Source organism: Bactrocera dorsalis, chromosome 4, assembly GCF_023373825.1.
Source record: "Bactrocera dorsalis isolate Fly_Bdor chromosome 4, ASM2337382v1, whole genome shotgun sequence".
NCBI classification, from domain to species: domain Eukaryota; kingdom Metazoa; phylum Arthropoda; class Insecta; order Diptera; family Tephritidae; genus Bactrocera; species Bactrocera dorsalis.
In genome coordinates this window covers 45,537,255-45,557,811 of record NC_064306.1, presented here as the reverse complement: position 1 = coordinate 45,557,811, position 20,557 = coordinate 45,537,255, and the positions used below count along the sequence as shown (strand labels likewise).

Below are 20,557 nucleotides of genomic sequence, written 5' to 3'. Positions count from 1 at the left end.
CGTTGATGACATTGTGTCTGTTGGCGGCTCTCAGGCCGGATATTTTATGCGTTACTGCTTGTGTGTTTACAAAGTGTTTGATAATCGCTTTTCGTTGCAGAACAATGCGCGCCACAAATGGGGATTGCCAAGTGGCTGAGAATTGTTTAATGAAAAGTTTAGAAAAAAATAGTCAGAAGATCAAAAGGATTTACACTTAAATGTATGGAGAAATTTAATTATGAATTTTTCACTAAAATCTAATAGGGAGAAGACGGAGTCGGCAGATGAAAATCGGAATGACACTGACCAAGGTAACGTCTCTCACTAAAATAGCTGTAGATCTAATGATCGGAAAAATTTATAGTAAAATGGATCCTTCCGAGAGCTGCTATCCATCCCCAGGAAGTCTTTTTCAGAGTGGTGACTATCCCCTTCGATAGTAGATAGAGCAGCGATATTAGCTTGGATTTCGCGGACTAGGCGCACAAGACTAGTAGAAGAATATTTGGAAACTGTAAGACTGGAGAGCTTGCTAAAACACGTACTTTTAATACGTCTCGAGAACTGTGGAATTTAAACGTTGGCTTCGCCGGCTTGAGTACTCAACCTTTGGGTTGCAGACCAGCTAAATGTTGGTCAGCTACAAGCAGCTTTGCAGTTGCAATGTGCTTCTGTCACGGGATAAGTCATCAAAGATCAAGGGAACTCTTCGTTCTCTAACAGATCCACTTTTCAGTGGATATAGAAGATCTAACTGGACACTGTCCGATCGACAATCATCACTTCCTCCCGCTTACGTCAGATTAAAACAAGTACCCTTTAATCTCATACTTTTACACATCCTGGCGAAATAGGAAGCAAAAATAGAAACAAAACACCGAAGCCGGTTTGGGATTGGTTCCGGGCGTTGTTTTGGATAGTTGATCCAACTACAGGAGCTCGTATAGCCTCACAAAAGACTGTCTAACAGCTTAACTGTGATCCCCGCCTTGCTGAGGCTGTCAGCCATCTAAACTGACCTAACCTTTGTATGGCTCATCCTACGATAATTTTTTTGGTTTAAGAATTTATTGACTTTGGACTAGATGACAATAGACTACGCGGTAATATAGATATCGTTTAACGGGGTTTTCAATAGGGACGCTACAAAAGTAGAACGATAGGGACAGCAAACGACGCCATATTTTTTCCGCTCTTTTAACATTTCTCTTCAGTAAGGTTTGCCATTTCATCATGAACAGATATACATACAATCCAACAACGTGTCGAAATTATTAATATTTACACCGAAGTTCGAAGTCAGTGGCCTCAATTTCAAGAGCCCTGCGACTAATTTATGTTCGTTATAATCGTCCTATCAGATCAACAATTGAGCTTCTTGTGGAAAAATTTAAATCCACAAGCACAGTACAAAATGTTCCCGTGCCAGTGAGGCAAAGAAGTTCCCGTAGTGTCAAGAATATTGCTGCCGCTAGCGCATCAATTGAGGAAGACCCAAATCATTGTTTCACATTTCTAAAATTTTTTTTTATTAAAAAAAAATACTTTTTGATAAAACCCTATATTTTATATTACTAAAATCGACCTCGGCTGGCAACTCTACATGAATTCCGCTTTCGCATTGTTCTTGTGCCTAAAATACACCACTAATATATTTTTTGTGTTGTTGTGGCTCATTATTTTCGTTCACATGTGTGCGTTTAAATTATTTAGCAGCGGCTTGTTAGAAAACGTTTACAAAAACGGCATTTAAATGGTCCATTGTGAGTGGCATGTGCCTACAAGAGTAAAAGGATGTGTGGACATAAATATACGAGTATATGCCGGAATCCACTATATAAAACTCAGCTATTGGCACACATAAATTAGGCGACTGTTTAATTTTTTATACGGAGTCAATGTGGAAGATTTCCAATTCGTAGTTTTTCTAAACCGACTATACAAATATACCTAGGAATAAACTTAGTTTCGAGACTAAAGGAGATTTATAATCAAATAAGAATCCCGATAGTTTTTTTAATTTAATTTTAATTAATTTCGCTTTGTATTTATAACCTGAAGAGGGTATTTTAAGTTTGCCACGAGGTTTGTAACGCACAGAAGGAATTTTTGAGATACCGTTTAAAATTTTGCACAAGTCTTTTTCCCCTAAAAGACTGTTGCTTTATTGGAACCATCGATAACGGACCACTATAATAAATAGCTAACACACAAACTGATCGATCAAAATGAAGTTAGAGATCTTCAAAAAATTTTTTTCCTCGCGTGGTTCAAGCCAATTCAGCTTTAAAAAAAAGCAACTTATATCAAGTGAAATTAATGTCAAGACTTTTTCGATATTGTTTCCATATAATCTGTGAGAGAAAACCTACCGTCGGTCAACAGGTCATTGTCTGACAACGCACTTGAAGCACATTAAGGTCAAAAAATGCAAACGGCAGATTCAGTAGCACGGCTATGAAGGGAAAATATTTTCAGTTTTGAGGAAAGTTATAGTCGTTTGGTGGGGCGACTCCTGTAAGGGCGTTCAAATGGTTCAGAAATGTACCAGCAGAATATTTTAGAAGGCGGGGTAAAGTAGTTAAGATAATAGTATTGCCTTGGTTTATGTAAATAGCTTCAGCTGATTGGCTATCTATACAGATTTGAATCGGATGGACTACAGTTGCTGGACAAATTTGGAGAACATAGCTTGTTAAATACTTATTCGGAGAGTATCAATAAGATCTCGTCAATACAAATATAAACTGCATTCGATATATGGCCTAATCGTTTGGAGACTTGTGTGAAAACAAAAGATCAGGACTTCGAAACAAAGTTTGTACATCGCTTATCCAACATATTTTGAAGACATACAAAAAAGCAAAAAAGTCACACTCTTAACAATCTTTCTGATCATCGCTAGAGGGCTCCAGCTAGACTTAGAAAAACTTGTTCAAAGATCATCTCAATATATCTTATTGATAGACGAGAGTTGGAGCCTGGACCTCTTAGGCTGAAGAATCCCCAGAGAAACTCTGGTGAACACACTTCCCTGGTAGTCAGCAAGCCGCTGTGAAGATACAACTTGGCATACATGCAAATATATCAAACCAATCCTACCAAACCACATATGGTAGTAAGCGAGAAAAAAAAAATTATATACGATATAAACCGCTTCTTGGCTTTTAAAGCAGCCGGTCCGGATTGGATTATTCCCATAATATTGCAGAAGTTAAAGGAACTTATAGCTCTAAGTTTTCAAAATATATATAAGACCAGTATGGTATCGTATCGTACAAACAATATGTGTTACTAAAAATTTATCGAAAATATACTATTTAAGGGGGTATTCTACTCTAGAATTTTGAAAAATTCGATTTTTTTTTCATATATTTAAAGTTTAGACCCTTAAGAACATATCCTCTAAAGGATTTTTAAAAATTAAAATTATTTTAAGAGCTACAGTTACTTTAGTGACGCAGTACCTAGCCCGGTAGGTAGGTAGACACACTTTTTTAAACGCGTTTTTTCTCGAAACTACTACCTAACTTCAATACAACCGTCTCTCCGTCTAGGATCATGTTGAATTGAAAATGGTTTTGTTTTCTTAAGCAGTATATCGGTAGCGTTATAATAATGAAATCCATAAACTACATATTTATTGGATATACATATAATAGCATTGGCAGATGCGACATATATTAAGGCATATGTGCGTATATTTTTCTAGTCAGGATATTTTTTGCTTTCATAATGTTTTTGTTATTCAAGGTTAATGGTTTTCTGATTACCTCAGTGAACACATTCACAACATCGCAATTCATAAATCCATAATAGATTTTTTATACGCGTATTGTATGAAATTCAGCATAAAAGAAGCTCTCAGACGAGTTGGCTTTGTTAATGGGTCGCTTTAGTGCCTGTCATTCTTTGATAAACAATAATTGCATTCTCATGCATTAAATAAATATATCATATCACTTAATGCGCTAACATAAAAGGATTTTTATTGCACATTGCATAATTGCTTTGGTAGATATACTATATATATATATAAACAGTCAATGTTATTTCTATTGAGGGCGGTCAGCGGGTTAATGGTTAATGAAACAAACGAAGCAAGCATCTATACATATTTGTTATAATACTGTGGTTAAAGTGGAAAGGCTAAAATAAATAAAGCGGGGTTTCCATTAAGGAATAAGATCAGTAAGGATTTGCAAAGTTCGATTTTTTTTTAGAATTACAAAAAAACAAGTATTCTTTTCACTATCAAACCTCTCCTAGTGTGGAAACGTTGGCTCAGTCAGCTTCGTCCAGTATAATATTAAACACGTATGTTTCTAAAAATATACATAATTTACTACAGGTTTTGTGGATGAAGATCCTCTTTGTTACAGACGTACGAGTTCCCTTAACAAAAGGTGATTATGAAGATTGACGCAATTTCGTATCCAAATGTCAATATAAAATTATCTAAAACTCTTCAATAAAATAGTACATGTTAAGTAAATAAATAATTGCGCACACAGAGAAATGTATCTCTTGCCTTGTTTTAGAAAAAGCATTATTTTATTTGGCGTTAAGTTCAATAGTTTAGCACAGAATTAAATATTTTTATCAAAAACGACTTTCATTACAGATTATTTTACGACGAAATCACAGCTACGAAAACTATTCAACTATAATTAAAATATTCTCTTTTAGCCTTCATAATATTTGCTTTATGAAAACAACTCTCAACTGTTTTGCAAAACCTTATTTAACCTGGAAATGCTTGCAGGCATCAACCAGAAACTATTATATGAACTCATATTTTGGGTTGACAGATGACAGTCCGTTGACAGGCAAAGTAAAAAAATACAGAAAACAACTAAAAAAGGAACAGCAGAGTAACACAAACAAAGCAAAAACAAAAAGTTGACAATAAAAAATTGTCAACAACAATCAAACCTTCACTGTTGAGCTCAAAACAATAGAACGAACCGGAATTGCAATTGCAATGACAACAATAAAAGCAACAATTGATTGCAAAAACTATGAGAGATGATACCTCTATCCAACGCCACACAAATATTATTTAACTCCAACTTCTGTTTCCCTTTGCACTCGCAAATCAAAATAGCCTGCTGGGCCTCCTATGCAGAGGCATAACAACGGTGCCTACACAAACACGACACACCTCCAAGCCACATCATCACTACCGCACTATTGTCGCCGTATGCTTTGCCTGCCTATTGGTCTGTTTTTCTTCGCTTTTGGATTCGGTCCACATTCGCGCTTCGTGTCTCTATCATTCTTGCCCTCAAAGTGATTTGGAAAATTTTAGCATGAATAACAGAACACACTCCATGAGCGTTGCAGAGTCAACTGACAGGCGTTGAGTCGCTAGAAAAAGTTATTGGAGTATGAAAATGTTGTTTGTCTTAGCTGACGGCTGGTGCTGTAAAATATTTACATTGCACGGGGCTTTTCCTGTACATGGAAGCAGTAATGTCAAGTCGCTTACTGAAAATTTTGGACAGAAGTCCTTTTTTCGCTTCATATTAATTTATATCTACCTGTTGACTCTTCAAAATATTACCGAATCCAGACTGCCCGATATCCAGAGATACCAATAACAACGGTCAATTAAATTCGCTCCCGAAATTCTTCAACTGCCACAAAATCATACTGCTAAATGAGAGCAAGAAAAAAATATTGAAATGTAATAGGTGGACGGCTGAGCTTTCACAGGCCAAAGTTAAGTCTACGAAATCTAAACGCATCCAACGTTATAACCAACGTGGAACTGTCACCAAAGAACTTTTGTCAAAATTATTCTGGGAAATATTTTATATACACAATAAAACCGTGTGACAGGACAGAGCTTTTCTTTGCAAAAACTGGATCCATCAATAGACCAAACCCAAAGTAATGTTACCACATATTATTAGAAATGCATCCTTTGACGATTTATCCGACAAGGGAAGTCAAATACAACGAAATCGCACGAAGAATATAAAATTGGAAATCTATATATTTTTATTTCTGTGTCAGAATCTCAGTATTAGAAATTCTTCTTATTTAGAGAAAATTGTTAAATTCAGTATTCAAAACTGATTTCCAACGAGATAAATCTGAATTTTTTTGTTTGGGCCGTCCCTCGATGATTAGTAGATTCAAAATTCTAGAAAAAGAACTTTGGTCGAACTTCTGCTCTTATTTACGGTATGTGATAGTATCAGAAGTCATAAAGCTGAGGATCCACGGAGAGAAAAGACACACCTCTGCATAATTTTGCACACCAGTCTTCACCCACGAGCCTTGTAAAGCTACATAAGTATACGCTATGTCATGTTTATAAGCACTTCATGTAATGACCATCTTAAAACTACTCTGAAATCCGCAGGAAGTTTCCCAGAACTAGCATTTTAATTCAATGTAATTTAAATACAACGAACTGTAAATAAACGTGTTCGCGTGTCTGAGTAACGCAATCGGAAATTTCGACTTCCGTTTGGGAATCACCAACATTTCCGCCACAAAAACAAATATTCGGTGTATAAAGTTTAAGCAATTTGAAGTTTATTGGGGAGCCACAGCAGTTGACTGCCATAAAAAATATATACTGTGTGTATGGATGTATAAAATACAAATAAATTGCTTATATCGCTCGAAAAAAGCCAAAATGATAGGAGTGGTACATTTTTTGTATCTGATTCTAATGAATTCTCGTAGGATGGCCTTGGAAACTGTAATCTATTTTAATATCTGTCAAACTAAAATATGGATTCATAATGTATACGAAGGTAAGAAAATAGCAAGCATATGCCTATATTGCGAAAGGATGTTTATGTCAATCATTAATGATAAAAATTAGCAGACGAAAAGTTCAGGAATAACCAAACATTTTATACTCTTGCAACTTGTAAGGATTAAAGCCAGGAAAGTACCTTCAGAAAGTCTTCATCTTCAGTTTGTTAGTTATATGGGATCTGGGGCGAGTTTTTAGCCGTTATAAGAAAAACACGCTCTCGTAATTTTACAAAAATAATTCTAATATTGAATCATATCTGCGGTATAAAGTTAATCGGAAGTTCGAAAATCTTTATATGGGGTATATGGGGCCTAGAGAAGTATTGATTTCATTCAATCCATTTGTAGCATACAGACATACCATTGTCAGAGAAGGCTTATCCGTGAATTTCAGTCATGTATCTCACACTCTCATACACTTTAGCAACATATTGCAAGAGTAAAAACAATGTTGCGAAAGAGTTCAAGATTACTTACGCGACAAAATCGTGTATATATTATAATCAAATTTGTATGTTATTAACTTACAATATTATAGGTCATAGACTAAATAATTCCAGATACGAGTATACTTATGTATAAGACTCGAAATAAATAATGAAGTGAAGTGGGTTCTAATTATATTCCTTTTACGCCCTATACGATTTATTTCCTGAAGCACATGTTCGATTTTTGTGATCGAAAAAATTACTAGAAACCTAAGTTGAATTGCGATGATGATGAGGTTTGTCTAGAACGTATTCAGGCTGAGTGAAATAAAAATATTTTAGACCCAATGCGAAAAATTCATGGATTATCATATCACGACATAATTTTCACCTTACCTTTGAAGTCGGCAGGACACAAGCTTTATTCTCTATAACAACTGAGTACATATTCTAAAATACTAAATCATTTTACTTTGCAGTAATTTTTTTGGAATATCAAAATTTCAAAAGAACTAGTTGTTTTCCTTATTCAAATACCGAGGTTTCCAATAGAAATGATATATTATGATTTCCAAGACGTTCTCAAGAATTGGCACTGTCTCAAACAGCTCTGCTGATATTGCTTTGGCACAACTTGAAAACTATAATGATTTTTTTAAGAAAATCATCTTTTCCGACTTTCATCTGAGTGGTGCGGTAAACAAACAAAACTGTCGATTCTGGTGCGAAGAAAATCCACAAATTATTCACGAACAATCATTACATTTACCGAAGTAAGTTTGGTGTGGTTTTTGGTCTGGTGAAATCATCGTCCATACTTCTTTCGAAATGGAGCTGTTGACACTGCGACTGTCATTGGAGAGCGATAGTGATTGACAATAACCAATTATTGCGAGAGAAATTTGGAGACTCGATTATTTCAAGAAATTGCAACATTGAATGACCCGCAAGAAGTTGTGAAATAACACCATTACACTACTTCTTGTGGGGTTATTTAAAGTCATTGGTCTTCAGCAGTAAACCAGACTCTCTTCAAACTTTTCAAGTCAACATTGAATGTGCATACGATATGACATACGACTTGATTTAGTGGACAAAGTACTCGAAAATTGGGTTCATCGAATTCGTTCCAGCAAGAAAAGTTATGCAGTGGATTTACATGATGTTATACTCTCAACTTATTTCTATAAATTGTACTTCAAATTATATAAAAAATATTTGAATTTCCTTCACAATTCGTATTCTTTTTAAAAGAAATCATGTCACGAGTAAGAGTATTTTAAATCCTTTACTTTTCTAATAAACGAATGTCAAATAAGGTTGTACATATCTGCGGTTTATGATTCAGGTTTAATCATAGCATAATCATATTCGTATACACTGTGGCAACAGGGAAAAGTTAACAATGGCCGCGATTTACTAAAGAACAAACAATTCCAAGAACCGCATAAGGCGGCCTACCCAAGACAGACATTTTTAGCTACTGGGCTTGAGACTGGCATGAAGTTAGAAGAATTAACTTGTTGAGAAAGTTTCTTTTATCAAATGGAATACATTGGAAGTTTAATTGAAAAAATTGCGTGAATTTGTTCTTTGTTTTACGTATTCTTCTGCGTTGACTATTTTCACCCCAAGAAGCCGCTCATTTGTCGGAACCGCCGATATTGGACCATTACAGAATATAGCTGCCATACAAACTGCACGATCGGAATCAAGTGTTTATATAGAAAACTGTTTCATTTGACGAGATATCTTTTCGAAATTCGGCATATTTTTCAAGAAAAAGGTTTAATCCTCGAAGAAATTGTTCAGATGGTGATCGAAATCAAGTGCTTGTATCGAATATTTTGTTTTTGGGAATGGTATTAAGGTTTTTTCTTGATTTTTTTCATTTTCTTCTTTTGTAACAAATTTTAATGTTTTTTTTAAATTAAGGCGGTTACTCAAATGTACGAGATTTTAGAAAGCATTTGTGTACAAAAAAAATTTGAAAACTGTGACTAAATCAAAACCACGATATTTTCTATATTTCAATATATGTGCGTATGTCCTTTAATCACTTAACCGCTTTAAAGGTTCGAGATTGAAACATTCAATTAACTTAAAACCAACACGAATAAAGTTCAATTCCAGTGATTGACTTTTATGGCCTTGTGTGTTTATCCAAGCAAGAAATCGTCACCATATCCGTTACCAAGCAACATATCTTTGACACATTTGACAGCTAGCATTGCATTACCAGTGGAAGAATCAAAGATACTTCTACAAAGTAAAGAAGCGGAGAAAAAAGCGAAAGAAAAACAAGAAGCAACACTCCGGCAAGTGTCAATGGAATTTCTTGTTATTGTACAGTGGTTTTTTGTTTTTATTACATTTTCCACAGCAAACCTTCGTGCTGGCTTTATGCTGTTGCCCACATTGGCAACAGTTTTATTGCATTCTGCTGCCGATTGCTGGTGTCAGCAATGTCACTTGACACCCGCAAACTGTTGGGAAAAACTAGACGACATGAAAAAAAGCGTTCGGGACGGATTAAAGATCAATGGTGGAGTGTGAGCGGGTTTCCTTTATGAGATTGCGTGCATTTGATTTGCTTATTTGAACTCTTCGCCGTCTCTGTGCCCTGCCTACTTTGGGGGTTTTTAAGGAAATCAAAGTCATTGTCAGTTTCGCGTAATGGTTCCCAGGGTTAGCACTAACTGATTTTGCTGGTATTTAAATGTCTATGAGTAGACATACAAACATACAATTGTATGTGGATAAGCATATGTAGAGCGCTCAGTATACGCTATGTAGAGTATATTTGCGTTCACTCGTATGTACATAGTAATACTCGTGAGACAGTTTAGCCGAGCGAGTTGACAGGCACTGGAGCTTTCGTCGAATTGAAGCATTCGACTGCGTAGGCGTGCCAGACATCGAACGACATGACATGACATGACATGACAAGGCAACATTAAGAAGTGACGAACGTCATGGGACGCAATGACTCGGCGATACAATTGCTGTTAGGCATGTGAAGAAAGTATCTGATTTTTACAAACATTTCACGATTTAATCTGATTTTTGAGTTTTAAAGGCTTGTAAAAAGTTGATACGTAAAATTAGGATTTAACAAAAAATATTCTGTAAAAGTAGCCATAATTGACCGATTGGTGTATCCGGTAATTTTTATGAAAATATTTTCGGGTTATGCGCTGGGTTTCGGACCGCCACGTAAAAACAAAGAACATCCACGGATGAGAAAAAGAGCTGGGCAGCGGCATAAACTATGTCCCCACAAAACTAATACCGCTGTGTAAACTGACAAAGCTCCGACAGGATAGGGAAGGATTTCTCTGAGCCGTTCGACATCAAACGGGGTTTCAGACAAGGCGACTGCCTATTATGCGACTTCTTCAATATACTTCAGGAAAGAATAATTCGAGATAATGTCGTAGATAATTTCGTAAATTAAGAACCAGTACCAGCAGCAAAAAACAACGTCAGGCTCGAAATCCAACGTAGAATAACTCTTGCCAACAGGTTCTACTTCGGACTGAGTAGGCTATTGGAAAGTAAAGTCCTCTCGACGAACATAGACCAAATTCTTCAAGTCACTCATCGTGCCCGTCGTGCTATATGGTAATGAGGCATAGACGATGACATGTGATGAGTCGGCCTTACCGCAGTCGATGGAACGATGAGCTGAACGAAAGATACGAGTACGACGTCATTAACATAACAAAAGAAGTGCGCCGACTTGGCGGATAAGAACGAATCAAGCCAATTTTTGTTACCCTGTTCTGTTATGAAGCTTATTCCAGCGATTAAGTGATATTCAGAAGGGGCGAAGTATAATGGGAGTATAATGCGAGTGAGGCAAAACTTCTCATATAATGATGCAAAACTATTACCTCGTCTCTAGTCTTTCGTAGTCGGTCGTTTTTCGGCAATCGTTCGCTTCGGTGTTGAGCTGTTGTTTTTAGCATTCCTCATTAATAACTTCAGCCCGGCTCAGAAGCTTTTAGTACTCATAGATATTCGGCTTTGCCTTGATTTGGTGCTGGCCGTGCTACGTTCTCATTGATTTTTTTTTCTTTTGAAATCTTTTAAGTGGTTGCTTGAGTGACCCTCAAAGATTCTGCGAGTTTTGCAGTGCTTCGAAACAATCTTCATCGATTAGTGATTCTATTTTCCCACCTTCAAACTTTTTGAACTACCAGGACAATCTTCGTCTTTCAACTCAAAAGCACCACTTTTAAATCGTCTAATTTTGGCAATTTTGCTCAGTTTAAGCATGTTTTCCACAGAAGTCGAAAAAGAACGATGATTTCTCGCTGAGATTCTTGATTTTAAAACTCCACGCAAAACACTTCATCAAGTAGCTTTTCAACGAATGTTTGGAATATTGGAACAATGGAATAATAATCAGGTTACGTGATCTCTTGGGAAACAGGACGACTGTATGTAGTTTTACTCGAATAAAACTACCTCTGCTTTCCGTTTTCCATGGTATCTGTTGTGCTATGCTGAACATAATCTTCATGGTACTTAAAAATCCGACAGATTTGAAGTTCCGACAGTTCCAGTTTTGTAAAGAAAAAGCCCTTAGGACATTGCCTCAATGAGACTTAAATATTTAAAAAACACGTTCACTGTAGCGTACATTTGTGACATTATTATTGTGGTCTATTTCGGACATAAAAATTTTACTTGTGCGGGGTAAATTTACGGAATATTCTTAACCTTTTCTTTACCTTTGACATTTTTCGAGATGAACAATCATAATATTTGTTAAGCACTCTCCAAATATCGAAGTTGCGTGGTACTTCAGATAAACCAAATTAACCGATCGGTAACCGATTAAAGACCAGTTCACACTCCATTCAAAATATTAAAGTTGTATTAATATTATATTTGGTGTCTGCAACATCAAGTTACAAGTACAAAAAATAATTATTATGTGATAATAATATTAGTAAAAATATGAGTTTAAGTTTAGCTCATTTATATTTCCAGTACGAAGACTTGGAATGATGATTCTCCACTTTGTAGCCAAAGTAGCCAATGTTCTTCAGATCTTGCATTAAAGTCGGTGACAATTTGATGGCATTGTAGATCGCTTTCTCCAACTCAGCGTATTGATTGTGGGATTGGAAGGGCATATGTTCGAAGCTGCACATCAGCACGTTGCCACGTTCATTGCCGAGAGCAAGCGAACGGCCGCATAAGCTCAATCTGCATTAAGAACATGTTATATGGATAAAGTACAGAATTGAGCGAAAACGAAGTTTTTGAATGTGATGTGAGTGCTTTGAGAAAATATAATTTTTTTGGATGTGGTTGTTTTGGAATGTACTATATGTGTGGTAAACTGTGGTGTTTTTTTTGATAAAAATTGTAGATTCAATTTGAATTTCTGAGAGCGATTTGAGATAATAGAGATGGTTTTGATGCCCATATATAAGAACTTATAGTAAAATTCCTAACTATGACGACGCACCCAACAATTAGAAGAAAATAAAAATTTTTTCATACAAGAACTTGTTTAAGATCGATGTTAGTGATCCGATCTCTTTAAAGACAAACTTCTTGCCAAATTATGTTATATTATGTAATAGAATTATCTCGTATCAAATGTTGTGTGATTCTAGATATGTATGTAGGAGTATATATTTTGTATTTAAAATGTTACTCACTTTGCTAAAGTATGAAACGAAGAGTCAATATTTATGGTTGATATAGGGTCCAATAAGTTTCGTCGTAAGTCCCACATGTCAACAGTTTCCCGATTGACAGCAATAATTACCGTAGAGTGAGTGCGACTCCACATGGCACAATGGACTGGCATATAGCGATCGGAAAGGGTTATTAGAGGCTGAAAAATACCTTCCAGCCAAATGCGAATGGTCCTGGAAATAAATAAAATTGAAAATTATAAAAAAAAATGAAAAATTAAAAAAAAATGAAAAATTAAAAAAAAAATATTAAAAAATTATTAAAAAAACATACATTTTTGGTATGCTTTTTTAGTTAACTAAGTTTACAAAAAGATAAGAAAATCGTTGTCGTCGTATAATCTATAGATTAAAAAATAACACACTCTGGTTCCAATTGATTCGCAGCTCCACATAGGCACTGACTTAGTTCACCAAAATTCTGAACAAGAGTTACAAAATCTCCAGAAAATTCACAAAGAAATGAAAATTCCATCGAATTCTATATGAAGTCACATTTTCCATATGGAGGAAGGAAGTGAATCCCGTATACTATATATCACAATGTAATTACCTACTCTCCCAAAAATTCCGAGAGAAATGGAGCCGATGAAATTCAATGAAGTAAAATTATTCAGGGTATAAGCTTTGCAAAATCCAATAGTCGCAATTTCTGCTTCAAACTACTATTCTACCTTAACACGTTGGGTGCCAGTGTATCACCGGAGATCACGACAAAACTCTATTCCCAGGTGTCGAGGAAAAAAATACATATTGGGCTTTGGCCTAGACGTATATCACCGGTGATACATTGGAAACTGGGGGTAGTTTTTTGTCGTGATCACAGTTCATACATCAGATGCCAACGTGTTAAGAGCTAAATCGAATAACAAGCGACGAAGTAAATTACGAAACGAACAAAGTCGAGCATTCACAAAATATACACGCATGTTTGGACAATTAGGGCTGTTCTCTTCGTCCTTACGCTTAACTCACCAATCATTGCCACAGGTTAGAAACAGTTTCGGTGACCAAGGTGAGAAATCCATATGGTTAACGGAGCCCTCATGGACCTTCAACATTTCCAAGTAATGATGTGTGTGATTCAACGAGCACTTCTGTATGCAACCCTCGTCGGTGAGTATGTAATAGATATCGCTTTGCACCGGATGCATAACTAGATGCAAACCGCTAGCGCTACGTCCCGAATCGAGCGACTTTTCTTCGTTCATTACAATATTTTTGGATTGAAAACCCTCAGGATTGCCTTCGATGCGCAGTAGCTCCATCTGACGCATACCCAACAGGTATGGGCTCGCTATAATGCGAAATTTCGCTACTTTGCCATCACGAGTTAGCGCTAAAAATGGATCTGCTTCGGCGGCATTCTCTTGCGTTTGGCGGATCCATTGTATGGCGGTCACCGGTTCACAGCTCAATAGAACGCTACGCTGCGAAATCGCAACTGGCGGATAGTCCGGTTTTGTTATGTTTCGCACTTGCACTGTGCCATCGTAGAGGCCAATGGCAAGGAGAAAAGGTAAAAATGGTGAGAACTCAACTGCTGATACCGGCACTGGATAGCTGTAGTGGCGTTCCGGGTTTTGTGGATTTTTCATACTCCAAACGCAGACGTTACCATTCGGCACGGTCACTTTCGAGGCATCCGAATAGAAACCATAAGCGACGGCTATTAGATCACCATTGCCATGACAAAAACTTAGAGCGGCAATAGCTTTGCGCCGCTTATCCAGGCCACCTTGAAATTTGGGCTGTATCAAGCGATAGAGCAGATTCAGCGAATATTTATACTCGGCATATTTGTCCATTTTAGTGGGTATATTCATGTTGCGATAACGGCGTTGTCCCTGTTGATAACAATTGCTAGCCAATATACGTTCCAACACCATAGCCGCGTAGGAGAATTGTGGATTTTTTGCAATTAAATCTAAAACGCCCGTACTTAGTGAGTGACGCTCATTGAACGCGGTCGGTGTTTGGAGTAATTGTTGGTAGGTGTCGAACATTTCGAAAAATGATACGTAGGCCGCCCTTTCACCGAATTTCTTTGGGATTGTACTGACAGTGCGCGGCTTCATAAGCACACCGACGGTCTGCGTTTCGGCATCGGAACGCCGACGTACCTTGCCTTTACCTATTGTTAGGTAATCGTAAATTTGATTGTCATGTTCGACAGCCTCGGCTTCTGCACTGCCTTTCGGTACGGTAAAACTGTTTTGATGGTATAACACGAATTCTGGCGACTTGCGCAAAACCACTTTTATAAAAGGTAATGGTTCTCGTTTGGCAAAAGTAATTTCATGGTAATAGTGATGATATTCGTGGAGCGAACCGCTCGATCCAATTGCTTGTATGATTTCATCCAGTGAAAGCTTCAGACCCAGACGTGTACTGGACTTGGCTTTCACTGAACTTATGCTTATTCGGCGACTGTTGAAACTTTGTACGCTGGAGCTTTTGGTCATTTGTTTTATAAGATCTTCGGCATAGGTGGCTATACTGCGAAATCGAAGCGTTGACCGCGTATCGGTATCAATGAGCTTGGGTGTGACATCTATGCTTTTACCACGTACAATATCCCTTAGTTCCAAGGATTGGCGCCAAATCATCGCATTTTCGATTTCTTTGCTCAACGCGAAGTTGTAAGTGACGCGCGATATGTGGCTCTTCTTCTTTTCGCCGAACTAAAAGTATGAAAATATGAAAAGAAATAACAGGTTTTGTAGATTCCTAAGTATTTCTCACGGTTTTGCGCGACATTGTGAGTTTGACTTTCGCAGCGAATAAGTGGAAACTAAATCAATCGATCTCGGAAAAATTCTAAGAAAAAAATTGCGTGTGAAAAAATATGTTGTTTTCAAAATATAAGTATGTATATATGATTGATTTTTTGATTCTTGTAAGTGTCAGTATACGAAAAAATCATTTGAACAAGCTCACTCAGTTTTGGAATGGAAAAGAACTCAGTCAAATGGAAATTACTCTTGCACTGTTCAATATTCTCTTTTTGAACGCATTTTTGAATAAACCTTGTGGGCTTACAGACTTTACTGCTGAAATAAAATTACAAATAAGTCACAGGATGTCAAAACTGCATTATTCGGCTCAGTGTAACGTGATGTTAGTTAGTAATGCTCCAGGTATTTTACAAGTATTGCAGAAAATGGGTCAACCGAGATCGTAGAATTCATTTCCTTCCTATATGACTGGATATCAAGGTGCTATTAACCGAGTATCCTACTGAGAGATTATTCACCTAAGATATTGCCTGCTTGTATAACCTAACGCAATGCTACTTAGTATTGGCGCTACGGATAACCTTAATTAGCGTTTGACAACTGGAAGGTTTATAGACTGATAGTTATCACTTGGAGGGATGATGACGGTTCCAATCTAGATTATGTTAAAAACAATATGGAAATAAAGTTTGTAATTGTAGAAACTGTTTTGCTATAATTATGCCGACTCTCCAAAACAATTATCAAAATACCTGGCATGCAGAAAACCTCGTACCTTTCCAAAGAAAAACAAATTTTTTGACAGAAATCGACACTTGTACACTTTTTTTCGAAAATTTTCCATTTTCCATTCATACTATGACTTCCTTGGCATTTAATAATAATTCCGTTAAGTTTTTCCACAATATCGCACCACTATTACTGCAACAATTTAAAACATTGTCTCTCCACTGGAAAATATAAAAACAACAACAAAACGTAAAAGAATTTGAATAAGCTTTCCACTCGATAAAGCGAAAATCCGCAACGCTTAACCCGCGCAAAATTGTGTTTACTTTAGCTGCGTGAAATTCGTAAAATGCATTTTGGCAGCTCAGTAGCTGGCTTAACTGTGCTCTAAGCGGGTTGTTGACGTTTGCTGACGGTCTTGCCGATTATTGTTCCTTTTCGAAACACTCACTATAAATTTTTCTTTTATTTTTCACCCATTTCCGCTTGTGGCTGCAACTCTGCATGCCACCAAGTCGCTCTGAAATGGAAAATTCGTTGGCGAACATAGGAAAGGGTGGCTATAGCTGAGGAATGTTTGCGGGGCGTAAATGCACTTAAACAAAATGAAGAAGCACTGAGAGTTATCAAAAAAAAATATGTTCAGCATTTTCTTCAAGAATTTTGCAAAGTATTTCTTCTTTGAGATTTAGTTTGCAAATACAAATTTACTTTTCTTATATTAAAATATTTACTAAGGTAATGATTCAAAATATGATTGATATAAGTAAAGATTTTCGTAATCTCTTTATCACGTTGTATATGTCTGATCGGGTTATATATATTTATACGCAATATATCAGAGACCAATTGTCGAAAATATCAGTTGTATTATGAATCCGACAGGTATGTACCACATTGCATTGTTTTGATATCCCAGGAACTAAACTTTGCGTAAACAATCGTTTAGAATCGATTAAATAAGGCTGGATACAAAAAGAACCTCAAGGTATGGGTGCGCACAGAACACTCCGTGGACCGAATTTTCATCTATGAGGAGACACAAAATCGTTAGATATTAAAAATGATCACTTACGACCTTTTTGTCGTGGGAAAAGCGTCAATCAAATTGTAGGGAGACACAACAACCGGGAGCCAAGCCAAAATTTGGCGGTTAAGAAAGTTGTTTAATATAATTGACAGGGAAGCATCTACTATGAACTCTCCTCCCCCACGTCGCATTCTTAAATCTTTCCTGAGCTATAATCGGTTCAATAGGAAGCGATCGCTTAGAAGCGGCTTGCCTTGGGTAATAGTTTAATCAGGCCAACGGCAGATTACACACATCGAAAGAGAGCCTACAGCAGCTCCAGCAGCTTGGTTGGGCGGTTCTTATGCATCTAACTTGCAATCCGGATCTAATTATGAGGAATCGATCTCCAGTAGTCGAAGACGATTAAGAATCGGTTCTCGGCATTCGAAAAATCGATTATTTCACAAGAAAACTCGATTCTCGAGTAGAATCAGAATCGAGTTTACCATCCCTACTGGCAGCTATCGGGGCACATATAAAACCTCCGCACAATAACCACCACAAAAAAAATGATTTTTTTTCCATGTAATTTATATGGAAAACAGAAAATTTGAAATAGGCACCTCTTAATATTAATATTAAGAGCTCATCTTTTGAGTGACTTTTTTACACTTTTTCGAAAGGTTTGAGCCTGTTTTTCAAAAAGGTTGCCTCAGAACACACCCTAATGTATATACTCGTAGATGTAATGACCACCAGTATTCCTCGCATAAGGCAAGGCACAAATCGGTTTATACTGAAATATCAGTAGTCTTATAGTTGGACTGGTACAATATTTACTATGTAATCGATAACATTGTGGATGACCATCAGAAAAAATATAGTTTTACATTCCATTAATTAAAGTATAAGAAAATCATATAGGAATAGAAGAAAATGAAATGGCTGACGAGGGGAAGCAGCTGGAAATACAATTTCTTCAAGGGTTATTTGAAATAATGGACCCAAGAGGAACACCTCAGCTCTTAGAACACAAGCAACACGGGACATACTAGAAAGTTGCTTTGTGGTGGTGTTGATGGTTGAACAGACCTTGCTCTTAGGCAAAATTGAACTTAGAAACCCCTACAATGGACGTCAAAGAGCATCTAACCTTAAGATCCCACCTTCAGAAAATGGGGAAAAGCGGATTTTCACTCACGATTCAGCTCATTTATTCAACACTTTGAAGCTTTCGACATACAAATACATAAAAAAGGGGATTACCCTTAATATATATGAATACGACAGTGTCTGTATAAACACCTAATTTATTTGCACTTACTTTTCATAATAAATTTCTAATAATAGCAAAGTGCCAATCAAATAAATTTATGATGAACTCTAAACAAATGCAATGAACATCAAATAAATGCATAGCAGAGCTTAAATACTACATGCATCACGTGCGCTTGTGTGTGTGATTGCTGAATTCGATGCTAATTTGATAATAGAGGATTACGTTTTATAACTTATTTATTCATTAAAAAGCAACACTTTTTCAATTAAGCTGAGTATTGTAATTCAACTAAGTTACAAGAGAGGTTAATTGTCAAACTAAATATTTAAATAAGTTTGTAGGTAACAGTGGTTACTAATATTATGTTCAATAAAATTTAAATAAATGGAATCATTTCTGTGGAAGAAATAAAATGCTTAAATATTTTAGCTAAACACTGAAATTAATTTAAAATAAAGTTAGGTTAGATCGTAGGCGTCAAAAATCGATAGATCTCACTTAGACAGATATTTGCCCAAAAAAGTCCTCAAAGTGTATTACCTCATTGATCGACGGATCGCTTACTATAAAATTATTAACGCGGTTAGTATACATAAATGCCACCCACTTCGCCGGGTTTTCTAAAGGCGTGTCTACCGAGATATTTCAATCTCAGTTTGGCCTAAGTCGGACAATAGAGGAGAAAGTGGCAAGATGATTCCACCTAGCCTTCTAAGATACAGCTTTATCAAACCTACGCTTAGAATAGCTACGAGATTGACTTTTCTAAGACATAAAGTTTTTTGGAGCACCTCTTACTGTTCTTGTCGGGCTAGTATGATGCTTGCATGTTTGCATGTATGTCGCATCGTCTCAGCGGATGCTATGCAGGTTTTGTTAGGTGTACCCCCTCAGCATTCAGATTAATAAAGGGCTTGATGTTGAGAGGGAGGGATATCTAGGTAGCAGGAAGCTTTTAGATGATAGGGTCAGGTGTAGGTGGCAAGAACGTTGAGGCAATAGTTGTAACGGTCGGGCGACTTATGAGTACATTAGAGACGTTGGGCTTGTTCAGGGTAAACCAGACTTCAGATTCTGTCTGGGTTGGTCTTTCTGCTTACGGGGTATAGGCCTTGAATGCATTTTTGCATGAGAGGCACCGATCTAATAGTTGGGTTTGGATATTAGGGATCTAGGTGGTATAGCGATTAGTTGGACTGATGTAGGTTTAAATGTTAGCGGTGTGATCTCTACTAGTTGGAATGCCGAACAGGTCGTTTATTATTTAGGCAGCGAAGGCATTTAACTGAGAACTAAGGTTAGCTTCTAGTGTATGTGGTGCGTGCATGTAATGTGCGTATGGGGTCCAACTCCCGATCACCAGCCCAGAATGGAAGCTCAACTGGTAGTAGTTTCGTCTAAGAGGTCTGACCGTCTTGCAGATTGGGAGAGCAGACACATTTGATAAAGTGCGGCTAATATTCTTGTAGACTACAGAATTTTGCTATTTTGTTACTATGAAGATTGCTGCTGGAAATCCAACCAAGACCTGCACAGCCTGCTTAGCTTTCTCTTCGTATTCTCTTCAATACCACCTCGTGGTTTTGCCATTTGAAAGTGACAATTTGCTGGCAAATATGCGAACAAATTACAAGACACCGTAAAGCAAACATATGCTTAGCTGCAAGTGCAGACAAGCAGTCAAATACATGTAACCAACTTGCAACACATTACAAAATACTTTTTATCGCGTCACTGCACTTCGCCAAGGATAACTGTTAGCTGACATTTACATAGATGGGAGATAAAGGGTTCAACAAACTGATATTGGTTGATGTTACCTAAGCAAAGTAGTGACGACGACAGTTAGACGTAAAACAAGACACTAAAGATACAAAAGCAGTCTTCCT

The 20,557-nt window shown here is 36.8% G+C and overlaps 1 protein-coding gene across 4 annotated transcripts in view; it reads right to left on the bottom strand.

The window, feature by feature from the left end:
• LOC105228709 (dynein axonemal intermediate chain 4) overlaps positions 1-15,789 on the bottom strand; it is a 122,007-nt gene extending 106,218 nt beyond the window's left edge. For 3 of the 4 annotated variants that reach the window (XR_007422706.1, XR_007422707.1, XR_007422705.1), the window contains exons 1-3: positions 15,656-15,789; positions 13,886-15,594; positions 12,872-13,084 (exon numbers count right to left, since the gene is read on the bottom strand). Coding sequence is in view for 1 of the 4 variants with exons in the window: in XM_049456031.1 (XP_049311988.1) it covers positions 12,176-12,410; positions 12,872-13,084; positions 13,886-15,594; positions 15,656-15,670 (2,172 nt within the window). In the remaining 3 variants the exon portion in view is untranslated. Of the gene's footprint in view, positions 1-12,066; positions 12,411-12,871; positions 13,085-13,885; positions 15,595-15,655 lie in introns of those variants that run through there. The other variant, XM_049456031.1, reaches the window with a different exon arrangement.
• Between the last annotated feature and the right edge of the window lie 4,768 nt (positions 15,790-20,557).